Genomic DNA, 20,657 nt, shown 5'->3' on the forward strand with positions numbered 1-20,657 from the left:
GGTGAAAGCGTTGAATGATGATGAAAGTATTTTCTTTTTGGGGATTTCTTTCTTTTTTTTTGGGTCACCCTGCCTTGGTGGGAGACGACCGACTTGTTGAAAAAAAAAAAAAAAAAAAATAATGTAAATATATATATATATATATATAAATATAAATATATATAAATATATATATATATATATATATATATATATATATATATATATATATATATATATATATATATATATATATATATATATATATATATATATATATATATATATATATATATATATATATATATATATATATATATATATATAAAACAAGTTAAGAAAGCCTAGGGAAAATATGGATTTGTCAGTTAAAAACAGAGTAGGGGAGTTAGTAGATGGGGAGATGGAGGTATTGGGAAGATGGCGAGAATATTTTGAGGAACTTTTAAATGTTAAGGAAGAAACAGAGGCAGTAATTTCATGCACTGGTCAGGGAGGTATACCATCTTTTAGGAGTGAAGAAGAGCAGAATGTAAGTGTGGGGGAGGTACGTGAGGCATTACGTAAAATGAAAGGGGGTAAAGCAGCTGGAACTGATGGGATCATGACAGAAATGTTAAAAGCAGGGGGGGATATAGTGTTGGAGTGGTTGGTACTTTTGTTTAATAAATGTATGAAAGAGGGGAAGGTACCTAGGGATTGGCAGAGAGCATGTATAGTCCCTTTATATAAAGGGAAAGGGGACAAAAGAGACTGTAAAAATTATAGAGGAATAAGCTTACTGAGTATACCAGGAAAAGTGTACGGTAGGGTTATAATTGAAAGAATTAGAGGTAAGACAGAATGTAGGATTGCGGATGAGCAAGGAGGTTTTAGAGTGGGTAGGGGATGTGTAGATCAGGTGTTTACATTGAAGCATATATGTGAACAGTATTTAGATAAAGATAGGGAAGTTTTTATTGCATTTATGGATTTAGAAAAGGCATATGATAAGAGTGGATAGAGGAGCAATGTGGCAGATGTTGCAAGTATATGGAATAGGTGGTAAGTTATTAAATGCTGTAAAGAGTTTTTATGAGGATAGTGAGGCTCAGGTTAGGGTGTGTAGAAGAGAGGGAGACTACTTCCCGGTAAAAGTAGGTCTTAGACAGGGATGTGTAATGTCACCATGGTTGTTTAATATATTTATAGATGGGGTTGTAAAGGAAGTAAATGCTAGGGTGTTTGGGAGAGGGGTGGGATTAAATTATGGGGAATCAAATTCAAAATGGGAATTGACACAGTTACTTTTTGCTGATGATACTGTGCTTATGGGAGATTCTAAAGAAAAATTGCAAAGGTTAGTGGATGAGTTTGGGAATGTGTGTAAAGGTAGAAAGTTGAAAGTGAACATAGAAAAGAGTAAGGTGATGAGGGTGTCAAATGATTTAGATAAAGAAAAATTGGATATCAAATTGGGGAGGAGGAGTATGGAAGAAGTGAATGTTTTCAGATACTTGGGAGTTGACGTGTCGGCGGATGGATTTATGAAGGATGAGGTTAATCATAGAATTGATGAGGGAAAAAAGGTGAGTGGTGCGTTGAGGTATATGTGGAGTCAAAAAACGTTATCTATGGAGGCAAAGAAGGGAATGTATGAAAGTATAGTAGTACCAACACTCTTATATGGGTGTGAAGCTTGGGTGGTAAATGCAGCAGCGAGGAGACGGTTGGAGGCAGTGGAGATGTCCTGTCTAAGGGCAATGTGTGGTGTAAATATTATGCAGAAAATTCGGAGTGTGGAAATTAGGAGAAGGTGTGGAGTTAATAAAAGCATTAGTCAGAGGGCAGAAGAGGGGTTGTTGAGGTGGTTTGGTCATTTAGAGAGAATGGATCAAAGTAGAATGACATGGAAAGCATATAAATCTATAGGGGAAGGAAAGAGGGGTAGGGGTCGTCCTTGAAAGGGTTGGAAAGAGGGGGTAAAGGAGGTTTTGTGGGCAAGGGGCTTGGACTTCCAGCAAGCGTGCATGAGCGTGTTAGATAGGAGTGAATGGAGACGAATGATACTTGGGACCTGACGATCTGTTGGAGTGTGAGCAAGGTAATATTTAGTGAAGGGATTCAGGGAAACCGGTTATTTTCATATAGTCGAACTTGAGTCCTGGAAATGGGAAGTACAATGCCTGCACTTTAAAGGAGGGGTTTGGGATATTGGCAGTTTGGAGGGATATGTTGTGTATCTCTATACGTATATGCTTCTAAACTGTTGTATTCTGAGCACCTCTGCAAAAGCAGTGATAATGTGTGAGTGTGGTGAAAGTGTTGAATGATGATGAAAGTATTTTCTTTTTGGGGATTTTCTTTCTTTTTTTTTGGGTCACCCTGCCTCGGTGGGAGACCACACACACACACACACACACCGTCCTGCCAAGTGAGTGTAAAACGAAAGCCTGTAATTGTTTTACATGATGGTAGGATTGCTGATGTCTTTTGTCTGTCTCATAAATATACAAGATTACAGGTATGTCTTGCTACTTCTACTTACGCTTAGGTCACACTACACATACATGTACATGTTTATTTATACACACTCATCTGAGTTTTCTTTGATTTCATCTTACTAGTTCTTGGTCTTATTACTTTTCCTTTTATATCCATGGGGAAGTGGAATAAGAATCTTTCCTCCGTAAGCCATGCGTGTTGTAAAAGTCAACTAAAATGCCGGGAACAATGGGCTAGTAACTCCTTTTCCTGTAAAGATTACTAAAAAGAATAAGAAGAAGAAAATTGTCAAAGTGGGAAGTCTGAATGTGCGTGGATGTTGTGCAAATGATAAGAAAGAGATGATTGTGGATGTTATGAATGAGAAGAAGCTGGATGTCCTGGATTTAAGTGAAACAAAGCTGAAGGGGGTTGGAGAGTTTCAATGGAGAGGAATAAATGGGATTAGGTCAGGGGTTTCAAACAGAGTTAGAGCTAAAGAAGGAGTAGCAATAATGTTGAAGGATAAGCTATGGCAGGAAAAGAGGGACTATAAATGTATAAATTCAAGGATTATGTGGAGTAAAATAAAGATTGGATGTGAAAAGTGGGTTATAGTAAGCGTGTATGCACCTGGAGAAGAGAGAAATGTAGAGGAGAGAGAGAGATTTTGGGAAATGTTGAGTGAATGCGTGGGGAGTTTTGAATCAAGTATGAGAGTACTTGTGGTTGGGGATTTCAGTGCTAAAGTGGGTAAAAATGTTATAGAGGGAGTAGTAGGTAAATTTGGTGTGCCAGGGGTAAATGTAAATAGGAAGCCTTTAATTGAGCTATGTGTAGAAAGAGATTTGGTAATAAGTAATACATATTTTATGAAAAAGAGGATAAATAAATATACAAGGTATGATGTAGCATGTAATGAAAGTAGTTTGTTAGATTATGTATTGGTGGATAAAAGGTTGATGGGTAGGCTCCAGGATGTACACGTTTATAGAGGGGCAACTGATATATCGGATCATTATTTAGTTGTAGCTACAGTTAGAGTAAGAGGAAGATGGGAAAAGAGGAAGATGGCAACAACAAGTAAGAGGGAGGTGAAAGTGTATAAACTAAGGGAGGAGGAAGTTCGGGTGAGATATAAGCGACTATTGGCAGAAAGGTGGGCTAGTGCAAAGATGAGTAGTGGGGGGGTTGAAGAGGGTTGGAATAGTTTTAAAAATGCAGTATTAGAATGTGGGGCAGAAGTTTGTGGTTATGGGAGGGTGGGGGCAGGAGGAAAGAGGAGTGATTGGTGGAATGATGAAGTAAAGGGTGTGATAAAAGAGAAAAAGTTAGCTTATGAGAGGTTTTTACAAAGCAGAAGTGTTATAAGAAGAGCAGAGTATATGGAGAGTAAAAGAAAGGTAAAGAGAGTGGTGAGAGAGTGCAAAAGGAGAGCAGATGATAGAGTGGGAGAGGCACTGTCAAGAAATTTTAATGAAAATAAGAAAAAAATTTGGAGTGAGTTAAACAAGTTAAGAAAGCCTAGGGAAAGTATGGATTTGTCAGTTAAAAACAGAGTAGGGGAGTTAGTAGATGGGGAGACGGAGGTATTAGGTAGATGGCGAGAATATTTTGAGGAACTTTTAAATGTTGAGGAAGAAAGAGAGGCAGTAATTTCATGCACTGGTCAGGGAGGTATACCATCTTTTAGGAGTGAAGAAGAGCAGAATGTAAGTGTGGGGGAGGTACGTGAGGCATTACGTAGAATGAAAGGGGGTAAAGCAGCTGGAACTGATGGGATCATGACAGAAATGTTAAAAGCAGGGGGGGATATAGTGTTGGAGTGGTTGGTACTTTTGTTTAATAAATGTATGAAAGAGGGGAAGGTACCTAGGGATTGGCGGAGAGCATGTATAGTCCCTTTATATAAAGGGAAAGGGGACAAAAGAGACTGTAAAAATTATAGAGGAATAAGTTTACTGAGTATACCAGGAAAAGTGTACGGTAGGGTTATAATTGAAAGAATTAGAGGTAAGACAGAATGTAGGATTGCGGATGAGCAAGGAGGTTTCAGAGTGGGTAGGGGATGTGTAGATCAAGTGTTTACATTGAAGCATATATGTGAACAGTATTTAGATAAAGGTAGGGAAGTTTTTATTGCATTTATGGATTTAGAAAAGGCATATGATAAGAGTGGATAGAGGAGCAATGTGGCAGATGTTGCAAGTATATGGAATAGGTGGTAAGTTATTAAATGCTGTAAAGAGTTTTTATGAGGATAGTGAGGCTCAGGTTAGGGTGTGTAGAAGAGAGGGAGACTACTTCCTGGTAAAAGTAGGTCTTAGACAGGGATGTGTAATGTCACCATGGTTGTTTAATATATTTATAGATGGGGTTGTAAAGGAAGTAAATGCTATGGTGTTCAGGAGAGGGGTGGGATTAAATTTTGGGGAATCAAATTCAAAATGGGAATTGACACAGTTACTTTTTGCTGATGATACTGTGCTTATGGGAGATTCTAAAGAAAAATTGCAAAGGTTAGTGGATGAGTTTGGGAATGTGTGTAAAGGTAGAAAGTTGAAAGTGAATATAGAAAAGAGTAAGGTGATGAGGGTATCAAATGATTTAGATAAAGAAAAATTGGATATCAAATTGGGGAGGAGGAGTATGGAAGAAGTGAATGTTTTCAGATACTTGGGAGTTGACGTGTCAGCGGATGGATTTATGAAGGATGAGGTTAATCATAGAATTGATGAGGGAAAAAAGGTGAGTGGTGCATTGAGGTATATGTGGAGTCAAAAAACGTTATCTATGGAGGCAAAGAAGGGAATGTATGAAAGTATAGTAGTACCAACACTCTTATATGGGTGTGAAGCTTGGGTGGTAAATACAGCAGCAAAGAGACGGTTGGAGGCAGTGGAGATGTCCTGTTTAAGGGCAATGTGTGGTGTAAATATTATGCAGAAAATTCGGAGTGTGGAAATTAGGAAAAGGTGTAGAGTTAATAAAAGTATTAGTCAGAGGGCAGAAGAGGGGTTGTTGAGGTGGTTTGGTCATTTAGAGAGAATGGATCAAAGTAGAATGACATGGAAAGCATATAAATCTATAGGGGAAGGAAGGCGGGGTAGGGGTCGTCCTCGAAAGGGTTGGAGAGAGGGGGTAAAGGAGGTTTTGTGGGCGAGGGGCTTGGCCTTCCAGCAAGCGTGCGTGAGCGAATTAGATAGGAGTGAATGGAGAAGAATGGTACTTGGGGCCTGACGATCTGTTGGAGTGTGAGCAGGGTAATATTTAGTGAAGGGATTCAGGGAAACCGGTTATTTTCATATAGTTGGACTTGAGTCCTGGAAATGGGAAGTACAATGCCTGCACTTTAAAGGAGGGGTTTGAGATATTGGCAGTTTGGAGGGATATGTTGTGTATCTTTATATGTGTATGCTTCTAAACTGTTGTATTCTGAGCACCTCTGCAAAAACAGTGATAATATGTGAGTGTGGTGAAAGTGTTGAATGATGATGAAAGTATTTTCTTTTTGGGGATTTTCTTTCTTTTTTGGGTCACCCTGCCTCGGTGGGAGACGGCCGACTTGTAAAAAAAAAAAAAAAAAATATACACACACACACACACACACACACACATTATAGTATATATAAATACAATGGGCCTTTCCATGTAAAAAACACGTATAGGCACATCTAAATAAAATACATAAATTATCATACATAGCAGCATATGTGTGTATTACCTATTATTATTATAGTCAAAAAGAAGCACTAAACCCACTAGGGTCATACAGCACTGTGTAGAGTACCTAGGATAACCCAAAAATAAGTCAGGCGTAGATCTACACCTAAGCACAATGTTCTCAAATATACCATGAGCAGTAAATTTTGGCCTAGACATCAGAGACTGGGTCTGTGTGGTGGGTATGCAGTGTAAAAAAGATACCAGCTCACACAGTGCATGATGGGGAAAGCAAACCTCTGACCCTATGTTTTAGTTTAAAATAGTGACTTGGCAATGTTTTCTAAGGCAGTTTTTATGGTTTTATTGGCTTTTTCTTGGTATCACTGGGTACTAGTGAAATAGAGATGATTTTTGACTCGTGAAATCATTATAACATGACTGGAAACAAACAATGGTACAGGTGGGATTTGAACCCATGGCCAATGAGTCATTTCTGTCACAAGAGAAGTCCCAGATGTCTATAAATGGTACTGCAATATCCTTACAGTGTTTGTTCAGCCAGCAATTAACTCAAAATGTCCTGGACAACTATTCATATACAACTCCTCTCCTCGGCAAGATGCCACATATTACACGGTGCCCTCCTATAAACAAAAGCATTAGGGGGTTTGGATTTGACAAGGACCTGCCACGTATGGGCCAGTAGGCCTGCTGCAGTGCTCCTGCTTTCTTATGTTCTTAAAACTCAAGGCCAGTGCATTGCTTTGGGTTCAACCCCCATCCACTCAGTGGTGATTGTTTTTTAGAGATGATTCTGGTTTCTTTCAGACTGGACGTAGCTTTAAACAGGCCTGAAAATGGTAGAAATATTCGATTTTTGGCAATTTTCCTGAGGAAGGGTAGGACTATCTGACCAAATATCCTTGGTTACATTTTGTCCAAGAAATAGGGTAAAACTTATTTTTTTTTTTTTTGTGAGGATGGATTCAAAATGGAGAACGTTATATAGGAGAAACCCAGGGATGTGATTAGCGAATAGAGGACATGTTGCTGTAAATTGGAATTTGTTGAATTTTGTGTAAAATTAGCCAAATTACTAACTTCTGTGCATTTTATAGGGCAATTCTGATAGCTGAATGGGCAGTTTCTTGCACTCAACCAATAGAATAGAAGGAATGCTAGAGAAATAGCCAGGAATTGGGTCTAACTGAGCAATGGAACTGGCTTAAAATAAGACCCAAACTGGGTAAAATCACTGATGTATAAATTGTGCCCAGACTTCTAGCTTTGCACCTGCATAAGTCTAAGTTTTCCATCAAATTTCACATATTTGATGTCTTCTTCAGAAAAAGATTCTCTACCACTGCAAAAGACAATTTTTTCTTTTTAAAAATCATGAACCTGTCAGCACTCTTAATTTCAGGGGTTGCAACAGTGAAAGGATACATAATCAAATACAGTTTTGTATACAGTCAGTTCTCTTACAAAGTTTCTCTACATCATACATCCAAAAATGTTTACCATGCTATTCACTTTTAAATGTAATAAAGCTTTAGCAACTACACTTGCAAAAAAGTGACACCAAACAGAGGAGCTTTAGAAAAGAGCTGACTGTGCATTTTGAGCTTTCTCACCAAAATAAATACAGGAGGGCCCCACTTATTCAGCACCCTCTTTTTGGTGTTCCTCATTGTTATTGGCTTTCAACTGAGCCATTGCTCATTATGTTCAGGGCTTCTACCATTTTTTCTGCCATTTCTGCACAACAGTAGAATAAGGAAAGGCTGACTAGCACTGTATTTTAAGGCAAGTATTGTATGTACTGAGCTCTTAATATGACAGTGTAAACATATTATCAACTATTTAACCATTTTAGGTGCATTCAATAATATTACTGCTCTTTTTCATCCACTGGTGATTTTCGCTTACTGCATGAGGTTGGGAAAGTAAAAGGCACACAAATGGGAGCCTCCTATACAGCAACCAATTCCACAAAACACTCTGATAACTATCGTCATACCTGAGTCCTCCTATTGCATATCCTGGAGCATCTCTTGCTATCTGTTGTTCGAGCGAGATCTTCCGAAGATCAGGAAAGAGTCCTCCTTGGATAATGGGAAACAGGTTTTGTCGGTCAGGATTCTTGTTAGCTTTTATGCAGCGATCTAGCCAACGGGTTGTTCTGAAAATATAAAATGAAAATTATATGAGAATAAAGCATATAATAACTAATAAAGACATAATGTAAATATGAAATGCATGTACACTAGAAGATAACTATTGAAAAATTACAAATACAGTAGAACCCCCTTATATGTGGATCCAGTTTCCCCAGTTTCAGTTATCAACAGTTTACTGTGGCCCAAAAATAATACTTAATTTGCTTAACCACTTCACTGGCCATGCCATAGTACTACGACTTTGAGGTAGTTGTCTGTGCTGTAGTACTACGCCATAAGCTAAGCTCACTCAGATAAGCTGTGAGCAGTAAATTTGGGCCTAGATATAAGAGAATGGGTCTATGCAGTAAGTGTGCACCATATAAAAATCTTGCAGCACACAGTGCATAATGAGGACAAAAAACTGCTTTTGGTTTGAAACAGTGACTTTGCGGTGTATTTTTGTATGGCTTTTATGACTGTATTCTCAGTTTCTTAGTCTCATTTGACAGAATGGAAGATATATTACAGAAGGAAAGATGATTGTGATTGGTTTCAGGACTGAAAATAGCTTGAAATTGAGCTCAGAGTAGCAAAAATGTTTGATTTTTGCTGATATTGAAGAGTAAACAAATCACATCACTGGTCCAATACATGTCCAACTAGTGGGTCTAATGTGTGTTCACAAATGCACTGATAACATTTATACAATTATTACAATACTTCATAACAGTAAATATTCTATTTTTATGTGAATAAAAATTCTTTGTATGAATAAAAATTCAAAATGAAAGACATTGCCTGCATTGTTTATTCTAAACCCTATTTTGAAATTAGAATATTTTTAAATTTTCTGTGAAATTGGCCAAATTACCAATTTCTGATCACTTTATTGGGTAGTTGATTAGGTGATTTCTTGTGCTCAGTCAATAAAATGGAAGACATACTAGTGAAAAAGCTAAGAATTTGGTTGATCGGAACAATGTAACTGGCCTAAAATAGGACTCAAAGTGGGCAAAATCGCTGATGAATAAATATCACTGACACAGCAAAATTTGTGATAGCATAATTTCATCAATTTACCCATCAAATTTCATACTTTATGTTTTCTTATCTTCAGAAAAAGATTCTCTACCATTTCATAAGAAAAAATAATTTTGAAAATTTTTGGACAGTGTGGACAAGTTGCAGATTGGGGGTCTGAACAATGAAAGGGATAATAATGGGCTCAAAGCACAAAAGTAGTGACACAAGCAGTTCTTCAAAGCTTAAGAGAAGCCATGAAATGTTTTCAGTGAAAAAGTGATAATTCTTGACTTATTGTGTATAATTTATCCACTAAACTTTATCATGGGCATGTAAGTGAAAAACAACTTGTATATAGGGTTCGCTACTATCCATGGTTTGGGGTATCCATGGCAGATCTTTGAACGTATCCCCCGTGGATACAGGGGGACTACTGTATATATCAAAGAAATGCAATCATATGAAAAAAAGAGCACTAAGACATTATATTCAAAGATATAACCACACAAAGAAAAACATTAAAATATTTCTATATGGAATAAGAACTCACACTTGATATATAGTACTCATACCTGTAGGCAGCAGTCTTAAATCTTTCATAGTCCTTCTCCCTGACATCCACTACATCATCCAGTTGCATCATAATGTCTGCTCCAATGGCATTCTGGATTTCAATACTCTCCTCTGGTGTGAGCATGCACTCTGATCCTGATGGGCAAAGCACAATAGCATATGTTATGTTATGCTGAAATCGCAGACGAGTGATAAAAGATGCAAAACAACCACAGGGGGAGTTGAATGAAAGCTCTAGGCCTTTTATGTTGCAATCAACACTTCATCAGGAGTTTGCAATGTTGCAGGAATACACAATATTGCAACACTGCAAGCACTTGATGAAGTGTTGATTGTAACATGAAAGGCCTAGAGTTATCATTCATCTCTCCCTGCAGTTGTTTTTCATATCATGTGTGTTACAGAAATCTTCTCTATGAAACAAATTTAATTTTCAAAGAAATACAGTACACAGTATATTATTATTAACACAGGGAAGCACTAAGCCTGTATGTTTCATAAAACACCTGCACAATGACAGGCAATTAAATTTGATACAAGAGGAGAGTAGTTCCAATTCCTTGGATCAAAGGCCCTTCACCAGCATCAAAGCATCCTTCCCCTTGAAGGTGCAGTATTAATTAAACTTGCATACATTTTCAGTTGATCATAAATTTTGGACAATACAATCATGAAATATGTTATCTTACTGGAACTAGATATCACCTTAAACAGTGACTGCCTAATTTCTTTTTCTTCCTCCAAGATTTCTGTTTGTAAACAGAGAACACCTGATCTGATTGACTTAAAAAGTTTCAACTCTAATTAACATAAGGAAAAGGTTCATGCAAACACTCATGTGCAGGTGACCTCTGATCAATGTTATATATATACGAGGGCCCCGCATTACTGCACTTCGTTTTACAGCACTTCGCTTTTCAGTGCTTTGCTTTACAGCAAATAGCAAACAAGAGGACTCCACTAGCAATAGTGAGGATATATTACCAAAAACAACTGGTGGGAGCTCCACTGTTGGTGCTAGGGAGGATAGGAATAAGACAGGGAAACATGCACCAACAGGGAATACAGTCACAGAAACCCAAGGCAAATGGAAACCAAGCCTGTGCACATACTATGCACTTGGTATCTGCAGGCATGGGAAATCTGGAAAAACAGACGGGACGTGCAACTATGACCACCCTAGAAAATGCCATGCCCATATGACAACAGGAAAATGCAAACTCCCTTCCTGTAAGCTTTTTCACCCTGAACTGTGTACCTCTTCAGTACAGGAAAGACTGTGCTATAACTTAAATTGCCAGGCACACCATCTAAAGGGGACAAAAAGATACAAAACATCCAGGCCATGGGAAAACCTGGGTAGCCACAGCCACTCAAGAGGGAGAGGTTTTTTAGTGCCAGGAAGGAAAAAAACTGGCAGGAAATGGCAGAAATCGTACACCAAATCCAGTCATTCCTGGAGTGGAACCACAGTCGATGGCCTCCACTCCAAACCAACAGATACAGATACTAATGCCGGGAAAAAAAAATCCCCCCCCAGTACCAACAATACCACCAGTCCGATGACATTCTTCTTTGCAAATATACAGGGTCTAAAGCCAGCAACAAACAAAATACCTTTCATCCGTGGACTGCTTGCAGAGGCAAAGGCAATGTTCGCGGCTTTCACTGAGACCCACATAAAGGATCACTTGGACAGCGAAATATGGATCCCAGGTTACAACCTATACAGATGTGACAGAGTGAACAGGCAAAAGGGGGGGGGAAGGTGGCCTGTACATTGCAGAGTCACTTGTTTGCACAGAACTGCTTAATGCCTCAAATGATGTAGTGGAAGTTTTAGCAGTAAAGGTTGAGAATCAAAACCTAGTCATTGTGGTAGTCTACGAGCCTCTGGATGCAACATCCCAGCAATTCCAGGAACAGCTGTTAAAAATTGACCACTGTCTGGAAAATCTTCCAGCTCCTGCACCCAACATCTTGTTCCTGGGGGATTTCAACTTAAGGCACCTAAAATGGAGGAATATAGCAAATAATATTGTTGCAGTAATAACACCAGGAGGCAGCTCTGATGAAAACTCACACTCACTCGAGCTTTTAAATCTCTGCACAAAATTCAATTTAAACCAGCAAATAATAGAGCCTACTAGACTGGAGAATACACTAGACCTCATCTTCACTAACAATGATGATCTGATAAGAAATGTCACCATATCAAAAACAATATACTCAGATCACAACATAATTGAGGTTCAGACATGTATGCGTGGAGCCCCAGACCGACATAATGAGACTAGTCACGAGGGACTATTCACCAAATTCAACTTCAATAACAAAATCAAAGTGGGACCAAGTAAACCAAGTCCTAACCGATATAAGCTGGGAAGATATACTAAGCAACACAGACCCCAACTTATGCCTAGAACAGATTAACTTGGTGGCACTTGATGTATGCACAAGGCTTATTCCTCTAAGAAAAAGGAGGAGTACAGTAGATGTAAAATAGAAAGAGACAGGCGCTCCCTTTACAGGCGACGGAAAAGAATAACAGAGCGGCTAAAAGAGGTCAATACAGTGGACCCCCGCATAACGATTACCTCCGAATGTGACCAATTATGTAAGTGTATTTATGTAAGTGCGTTTGTACGTGTATGTTTCGGGGTCTGAAATGGACTTATCTACTTCACAATATTTCTTATGGGAACAAATTCGGTCAGTACTGGCACCTGAACATACTTCTGGAGTGAAAAAATATCGTTAACCGGGGGTCCACTGTATATCTGAAATGCGTAGGGAGACACTGGTCAGAGAAATAGCAAGCATCGAACTTAAGCTAAAGGAATCTTATAGGAGTCAGGAATCGCAGGAAGAACTAAAAGCCATAAATGAAATCGAAAGAAACCCAAAGTATTTCTTCTCCTATGCCAAATCAAAGTCGAGAACAACGTCCAGTATTGGGCCCCTACTTAAACAAGATGGGTCCTACACAGATGACAGCAAGGAAATGAGTGAGCTACTCAAGTCCCAATATGACTCGGTTTTTAGCAAGCCGCTAACCAGACTGAGAGTCGAAGATCAAAATGAATTTTTTATGAGAGAGCCACAAAATTTGATTAACACAAGCCTATCCGATGTTATCCTGACGCCAAATGACTTCGAACAGGCGATAAATGACATGCCCATGCACTCTGCCCCAGGGCCAGACTCATGGAACTCCGTGTTCATCAAGAACTGCAAGAAGCCCCTATCACGAGCCTTTTCCATCCTATGGAGAGGGAGCATGGACACGGGGGTCGTCCCACAGTTACTAAAAACAACAGACATAGCCCCACTCCACAAAGGGGGCAGTAAAGCAACAGCAAGAACTACAGACCAATAGCACTAACATCCCATATCATAAAAATCTTTGAAAGGGTCCTAAGAAGCAAGATCACCACCCATCTAGAAACCCATCAGTTACACAACCCAGGGCAACATGGGTTTAGAACAGGTCGCTCCTGTCTGTCTCAACTATTGGATCACTACGACAAGGTCCTAAATGCACTAGAAGACAAAAAGAATGCAGATGTAATATATACAGACTTTGCAAAAGCCTTCGACAAGTGTGACTATGGCGTAATAGCGCACAAAATGCGTGCTAAAGGAATAACAGGAAAAGTTGGTCGATGGATCTATAATTTCCTCACTAACAGAACACAGAGAGTAGTCGTCAACAGAGTAAAGTCCGAGGCAGCTACGGTGAAAAGCTCTGTTCCACAAGGCACAGTACTCGCTCCCATCTTGTTCCTCATCCTCATATCCGACAAAGACAAGGATGTCAGCCACAGCACCGTGTCTTCCTTTGCAGATGACACCCGAATCTGCATGACAGTGTCTTCCATTGCAGACACTGCAAGGCTCCAGGTGGACATCAACCAAATCTTTCAGTGGGCTGCAGAAAACAATATGAAGTTCAACGATGAGAAATTTCAATTACTCGGATATGGTAAACACGAGGAAATTAAATCTTCATTAGAGTACAAAACAAATTCTGGCAACAAAATAGAGCGAAACACCAACATCAAAGACCTGGGAGTGATCATGTCGGAGGATCTCACCTTCAAGGACCATAACATTGTATCAATCGCATCTGCTAGAAAAATGAAGGGATGGATAATGAGAACCTTCAAAACTAGGGAGGCCAAGCCCATGATGACACTCTTCAGGTCACTTGTACTATCTAGGCTGGAATATTGCTGCACACTAACAGCACCTTTCAAGGTAGGTGAAATTGCTGACCTAGAAAATGTACAGAGAACCTTCACGGCGCGCATAATGGAGATAAAACACCTCAATTACTGGGAGCGCTTGAGGTTCCTAAACCTGTATTCCCTGGAACGCAGGCGGGAGAGATACATGATTATATACACCTGAAAAATCCTAGAGGGACTAGTACCGAACTTGCACACGAAAATCACTCACTACGAAAGCAAAAGACTTGGCAGACGATGCAACATCCCCCCAATGAAAAGCAGGGGTGTCACTAGCACGTTAAGAGACCATACAATAAGTGTCAGGGGCCCGAGACTGTTCAACTGCCTCCCAGCATACATAAGGGGGATTACCAACAGACCCCTGGCAGTCTTCAAGCTGGCACTGGACAAGCACCTAAAGTCGGTTCCTGACCAGCCGGGCTGTGACTCGTACGTTGGTTTGCGTGCAGCCAGCAGCAACAGCCTGGTTGATCAGGCTCTGATCCACCAGGAGGCCTGGTCACAGACCGGGCCGCGGGGGCGTTGACCCCCGGAACTCTCTCCAGGTAAACTCCAGGTAATACAGCAATTCTTCAATTATACTCATTCTTCATTTATTCAGACTTCCTACAATATATATATTCAGCACACACTACGAGCTAAGGATGAAAATATTTTAAGGTAAGTAATGTGTTGTAGGTAGTAAGTTGGTAGACAGCAACTGCCCAGGGAGGTACTACCATCCTGCCAAGTGAGTGTAAAACAGAAACCTGTAATTGTTTTACATGATGGTAGGATTGCTGGTGTCTTTTTTCTGTCTCAAACATGCAAGATTTCAGGCACGTTTTGCTACCTCTTCTTACACTTAGGTCACGCTACACATACACGTATACAAGCATATATATACACACCCCTCTGGGTTTTCTTCTATTTTCTTTCTAGTGCTTGTTCTTGTTTATTTCCTCTTATCTCCATGGGAAAGTGGAACAGAATTCTTCCTCCGTAAGCCATGCGTGTTGTAAGAGGCGACTACAATGCCGGGAGCAAGGGGCTAGTAACCCCTTCTCCTGTACAAATTACTAAATTTAGAAAGAAAATATTTCGTTTTTCTTTTTGGGCCACACTGCCTTGGTGGGATACGGCCGGTTTGTTGAAAAAAAAAAAAAAAAAGTAATGCGTGTACTGTACATGCATTTTTTAGGAATAGCTACATTGCTCACCTAATATATGATAATGTTAACATGTTATCAGGCTTTATATGCATCTGAAAGTTTTGAATGAAAGAAAGAAAGAAAGAAAGAAAGAAAGAAAGAAAGAAAGAAAGAAAGAAAGAAAGAAAGAAAGAAAGAAAGAAAGAAAGAAAGAAAGAAAGAAAGAAAGAAAGAAAGAAAGAAAGAAAGAAAGAAAGAAAAAAAGAGTATGATTAACTTCACAGTCATTTTTGCTGTACAGCAATGGCTCAGACTCTAACCTGCTGTATAAGTGGAGCCCTCCTGTACACCATCCCTGATTTGGTTTCCATACAATAACTTGAGAAAGCCTTTCTGATCAGCTTCAAAATTTAAACAAGGACATATCCTACTTAGAAGAAGCTGGAAGTGTTACAGGAGTGTGTAGGCATTAATTTGTCACTTTTATTTTTAAAATGGCATGGCATTATTTCTTGTGAAACATCCTGACTGTCTTATCTGAATGGCTTCAATCATTAACCCTTTGAGGGTCGACAGGCCCTCTCCGAAACTCGTTCTCAGGGTCGGCCAAATTTAAAAAAAAAAAAAAATTATTTTCTCTTATGAAAAGATAGAGAATCTTTTCCCGATCATAAAGACACCAAAAGTTTGAAATTTGATAGAAAACTTACGGAATTATGCTCTCGCAAAGTTAGCGGTCTCGGCGATGTTTACACATCTGCGATTTTGCCCACTTTGAGCCCCATTTTCGGCCAATTTCACTGTACTAGTCGACAAAAAACATGAATATTTCGCTAGAACTCCATTTTTTCTATCGAATGGGTGCAAGAAACCACCCATTTATGAAATTCAACTATCCAGTACAGTGGTCAGAATTTAGAAATTTTGCCAATTTCACACAAATTTCAAAAGATGCCAATTTCCGAATAGGGTCCAGAATAAACAAGAAAGACATTCCTGGCACTATAATGACATTTCCTCAAGGCCCCTCTTATATTCTTTTGCTTTCCACTTTGAATTTTTATTCTCACAAAAAATATAAGATTTACTGTTATGCAGACTACTGCATTAGTGTAAAAAATGGTATAAATATTATTGGTGCACTTGTGAAAGAATATTAGACTCACCAGTTGACGTGTATTGCACGCTTGGCACGATTTGTTTACTTTTGAAGTTTGGTAAAAATCGAACATTTCTGCTACTTTGAGCTCAATTTCAAGGCACCTTTCATTGTAAAACCAGTCAAAATCATCTCAATTTCTGTAATATGTCTTCCATTCTATAAAATGAGACCAAGAAAACTAGAATACAACAATAAATACCATACGAAAATACACTGCAAAGTCGCTGATTTATTCCAAAAAAATGGTCAAAGTTTTTTTTTTCTCATTATGCACTGTGTGCTGCAGGATTTTTTTTAGACTGTGCACACTGACCACATAGACCCATTCTTTCATATGAAGGCCTACCAGCTTTCTCCCACTAGATTTGAGGCCGCTAGAATTTATGCATACTAGTACGTCAAAAACCCCTACGCGTAAGACGTACTAGTACGACCAAAACCCTCAAAGGGTTAATGGCTGATGCATCTTATGAGAAGGCTGATATCCTACATACCCTATTTTTTATTTTATCCTATGGTTACTCTATCCAGATTTTTGGGGCCCTGAATTTAGAGTACATCATTAAATATCATTTCATTAAAGGCTCAATCTAGCAAGCTTACTCTGGACTAGATGGATACATTTTTTTTAACATACTGGCAGTCTTCCACTGAAGCAGTGGGAGACTGCCAGTGTAAGTTTAGTATAAACTAATAAATGCAAAAAAGAAAAACTGAAGTTTTTTCTTTTTTACATTTAGCAATTTATACAGGAGAAGGGGTTACTAGCCCCTTTCTGTCAGCATTTTCATTGCCTCTTACAACACACATGGCTTACAGAGGAAGGATTCTTCTCCACTTCCCCATGGAGTATTATACATGTACATTTTTATTTTCCTTTTAAAGCTTTAATGAATATAGATAAGTACAGTTCTCCATGGGGAAGTGGAACAGAATTCTTCCTCCGTAAGCCATGCGTGTTGTAAGAGGCGACTAAAATGCTGGGTGCAAGGGGCTAGTAACCCCTTCTCCTGTATATATTACTAAGTGTAAAAGGAGAAACTTTAGTTTTTCCTTTTGGGCCACCCCGCCTCGGTGGGATACGGCTGGTGTGTTGAAAGAAAGAAAGATAAGTACAGTAGGAATAATAATTTTAGACAAGTGATCGTGTGAAGCAACTAACCATCGTAGGGAGATCTGAACTTAACACCTTCTTCTGTAATTTCAGCCAAATCTAAGAGGGAGACCATTTGAAAGCCACCAGAGTCTGTCAAGAGGGCTCTGTCCCACTGCATGAACTTGTGAAGACCACCAAAATCCTGGAAAAGATCTTTTCCCTGAAAAAAAAAAAAATTCACAAGGGTTTAGTCAAATATGGATTTTTAGGTGGACAAATATGCATTTTTTTATATCACACTGGCCATCTCCCACTGAGGTAGGGTGACCTGAAAAAGAAACACTTTCACTATTATTCACTACCACTATCTTGCCAGACACACATGCATGCTACAGTTCAGATGCCCTTCCAAACTGAAAATATTCCCACCCCTCCTTTAGAGTGCAGGAACTGTATAACTCTAACACAAATTAAGGACTAGAAAACTGTGATATCAAAACTAATCAATAGCTTACATTTTTTTTTTTCAACAAACCGGCTGTATCCCACCAAGGCAGGGTGGCCCAAAAAGAAAAACGAAAGTTTCTCTTTTTAAATTTAGTAATTTATACGGGAGAAGGGGTTACTAGCCCCTTGCTCCTGGCATTTTAGTCGCCTCTTACAACATGCATGGCTTACGGAGGAAGAATTCTGTTCCACTTCCCCATGGAGATAAGAGGAAATAAACAAGAACAAGAACTAGAAAGAAAATAGAAGAAAACCCAGAGGGATGTGTATATATACATATACATGTATATGCTTGTACATGTATGTGTAGTGTGACCTAAGTGTAAGTAGAAGCAGCAAGACATACCTGAAATCTTGCATGTTTATGAGACAGAAAAAAGGACACCAGCAATCCTACCATCATGTAAAACAATTACAGCCTTTCGTTTTACACTCACTTGGCAGGACGGTAGTACCTCCCTGGGCGGTTGCTGTAATAGCTTACATACACAGTATTTTTTTTTTTCAACAAACCGGTCATATCCCACCAAGGCAGGGTGGCCCAAAAAGAAAAACGAAAGTTTCTCTTTTTAAATTTTTTAATTTATACAAGAGAAGGGGTTATTAGCCCCTTGCCCCCGGCATTTTAGTCGCCTCTTACAACACGCATGGCTTACGGAGGAAGATTTCTGTTCCACTTCCCCATGGAAATAAGAGGAAATAAAGAACAAGAACTAGAAAGAAAATAGCAGAAAACCCAGAGGGGTGTGTATATATATGCTTGTACATGTATGTGTAGTGTGACCTAAGTGTAAGTAGAAGTAGCAAGACATACCTGAAATCTTGCATGTGTATGAAACAGAAATAAAAAGACACCAGCAATCCTACCATCGTGTAAAACAATTACAGGCTTCCGTTTTACACTCATTTGGTAGGACGGTAGTACCTCCCTGGGTGGTTGCTGTCTACCAACCTACTACCTAGGATACACAGTATATTTTTTTTTTTTTTCAACAAGTCGGCCGCCTCCCACCAAGGCAGGGTGACCCAAAAAAGAAAAAATCCCCAAAAAGAAAATACTTTCATCATCATTCAACACTTTCACCACACTCACACATTATCACTGCTTTTGCAGAGGTGCTCAGAATACAACAGCTTAGAAGCATATACGTATAAAGATACACAACATATCCCTCCAAACTGCCAATATCCCAAACTCCTCCTTTAAAGTGCAGGCATTGTACTTCCCATTTCCAGGACTCAAGTCCGACTATATGAAAATAACCGGTTTCCCTGAATCCCTTCACTAAATATTACCCTGCTCACACTCCAACATATATTCAGTATATATTCTGTATAAAAAATTATTTGAAAGTATAAGATGTACAAATATAAAAAGAAAATACTGCCAAATGAAATTATCACAGGGCAGAAAGAAGGTACATAAAAAGCTTTATTTGGATTATCAATACCACCAGAGGGGGTGTTGATAAGCAGTGTTTTTTATAACTGTTGGGGAACATTGGATCTCTTCCCTGAGATACAACCCGCAAATGCTGGCTAATTCTTAGTAATCTATTTACTGTTAGGTAAATAGGGGCAGCAAGTGTAAGGAGAGTTGAACATACATCTTCCCCAAGATTCAAATGCATGTCGTTTAGATTGAGGGTTGAACACACTACTACTAGCTATAAGACATCAGCATACCACACAGGATACATTATACTTTAAAATTATTGCATAAAAACCATTAAAAAGCAAACTAAAAAGAAATTCAAGGTAAAGTACAGGAGAGCCCCACTTATACAGCAGGTTAAGATCTGGGCTACTGCTGTAAAATGAATTAAAGCCTTTTTTCACTTTCAAATGGATATAAAAGCCTGATAATATGTTTACACTATCATATTAAGTGAGCAACAGAGACAGTAAGCACATTACTTACCTTAAAATATTTTTGTCCTTAGCTTACAGCAAGTGGTGAATATATTTATTGCAGGAAGTCTGAATAAATGAAGAATGGGTATAACTGAAAACTGCTGCATTAGCAAAACACTAAAGTGGGGCACAACTGTATAGGATCTTACATTATGCTCAATCAAAAAGTTGCACGACATACCGGACGAGTACCCAGATGGTAAGTGTTTCCCAGGATAACCTGAGCTTTAGCACCCTTCACCTGCTCAGGTAACAGACCTTTCAATGTACCCTGAAAAAAATGAAAAAAAAAAAAAATGTTGAAACTCTTTAAATTCACAGTTGCTTAATCAAGCATTTTGTAGCAGTTTTTAATAAAAATATGAAAAAATCCTTGATTTCTCAAAGGATATCTAATTAAAATCACAAAGAAACAAATATTTACGTACTATTTCATAAATCTATACAAAATCAACTTTAATTAAATTTAAAGGTATTTAAATACAGTACTAAAGCATAGCTTATTTAAATTACATAAAAGATGAGGGAGCTGGCACCCACTATGACAATGGAGAAAACTTATTTCTCTGACAAGAACATATACAGTAGAACCCCGCATCCATGGGTAATACGTTCCAAGGACCTGCCATGGATACAAACTGTGGAGAGTAGCAAATCCTATATACAAGTTCTTTACATACCTATTATAAAGTTTATTTGATAAATTATGCATAATAAGTGGAGAATTAT

At 38.7% G+C, this 20,657-nt stretch overlaps 1 protein-coding gene across 3 annotated transcripts in view; it reads right to left on the minus strand.

Moving 5' to 3' along the window:
- Window positions 1–20,657, minus strand: part of Tgt (tRNA-guanine transglycosylase) — a 38,378-nt gene that overhangs the window by 12,369 nt on the left and 5,352 nt on the right. For all 3 annotated transcript variants that reach the window (XM_070103953.1, XM_070103952.1, XM_070103954.1), the window contains exons 3-6: window positions 20,110–20,199; window positions 17,574–17,727; window positions 9,866–10,001; window positions 8,129–8,290 (exon numbers count right to left, since the gene is read on the minus strand). In XM_070103953.1, coding sequence (XP_069960054.1) covers window positions 8,129–8,290; window positions 9,866–10,001; window positions 17,574–17,727; window positions 20,110–20,199 — 542 coding nt within the window. The remainder of the gene's footprint in view (window positions 1–8,128; window positions 8,291–9,865; window positions 10,002–17,573; window positions 17,728–20,109; window positions 20,200–20,657) is intronic.

The sequence above is a fragment of the Cherax quadricarinatus genome, chromosome 88 (genome assembly GCF_038502225.1).
Source record: "Cherax quadricarinatus isolate ZL_2023a chromosome 88, ASM3850222v1, whole genome shotgun sequence".
NCBI classification, from domain to species: Eukaryota; Metazoa; Arthropoda; class Malacostraca; order Decapoda; family Parastacidae; genus Cherax; species Cherax quadricarinatus.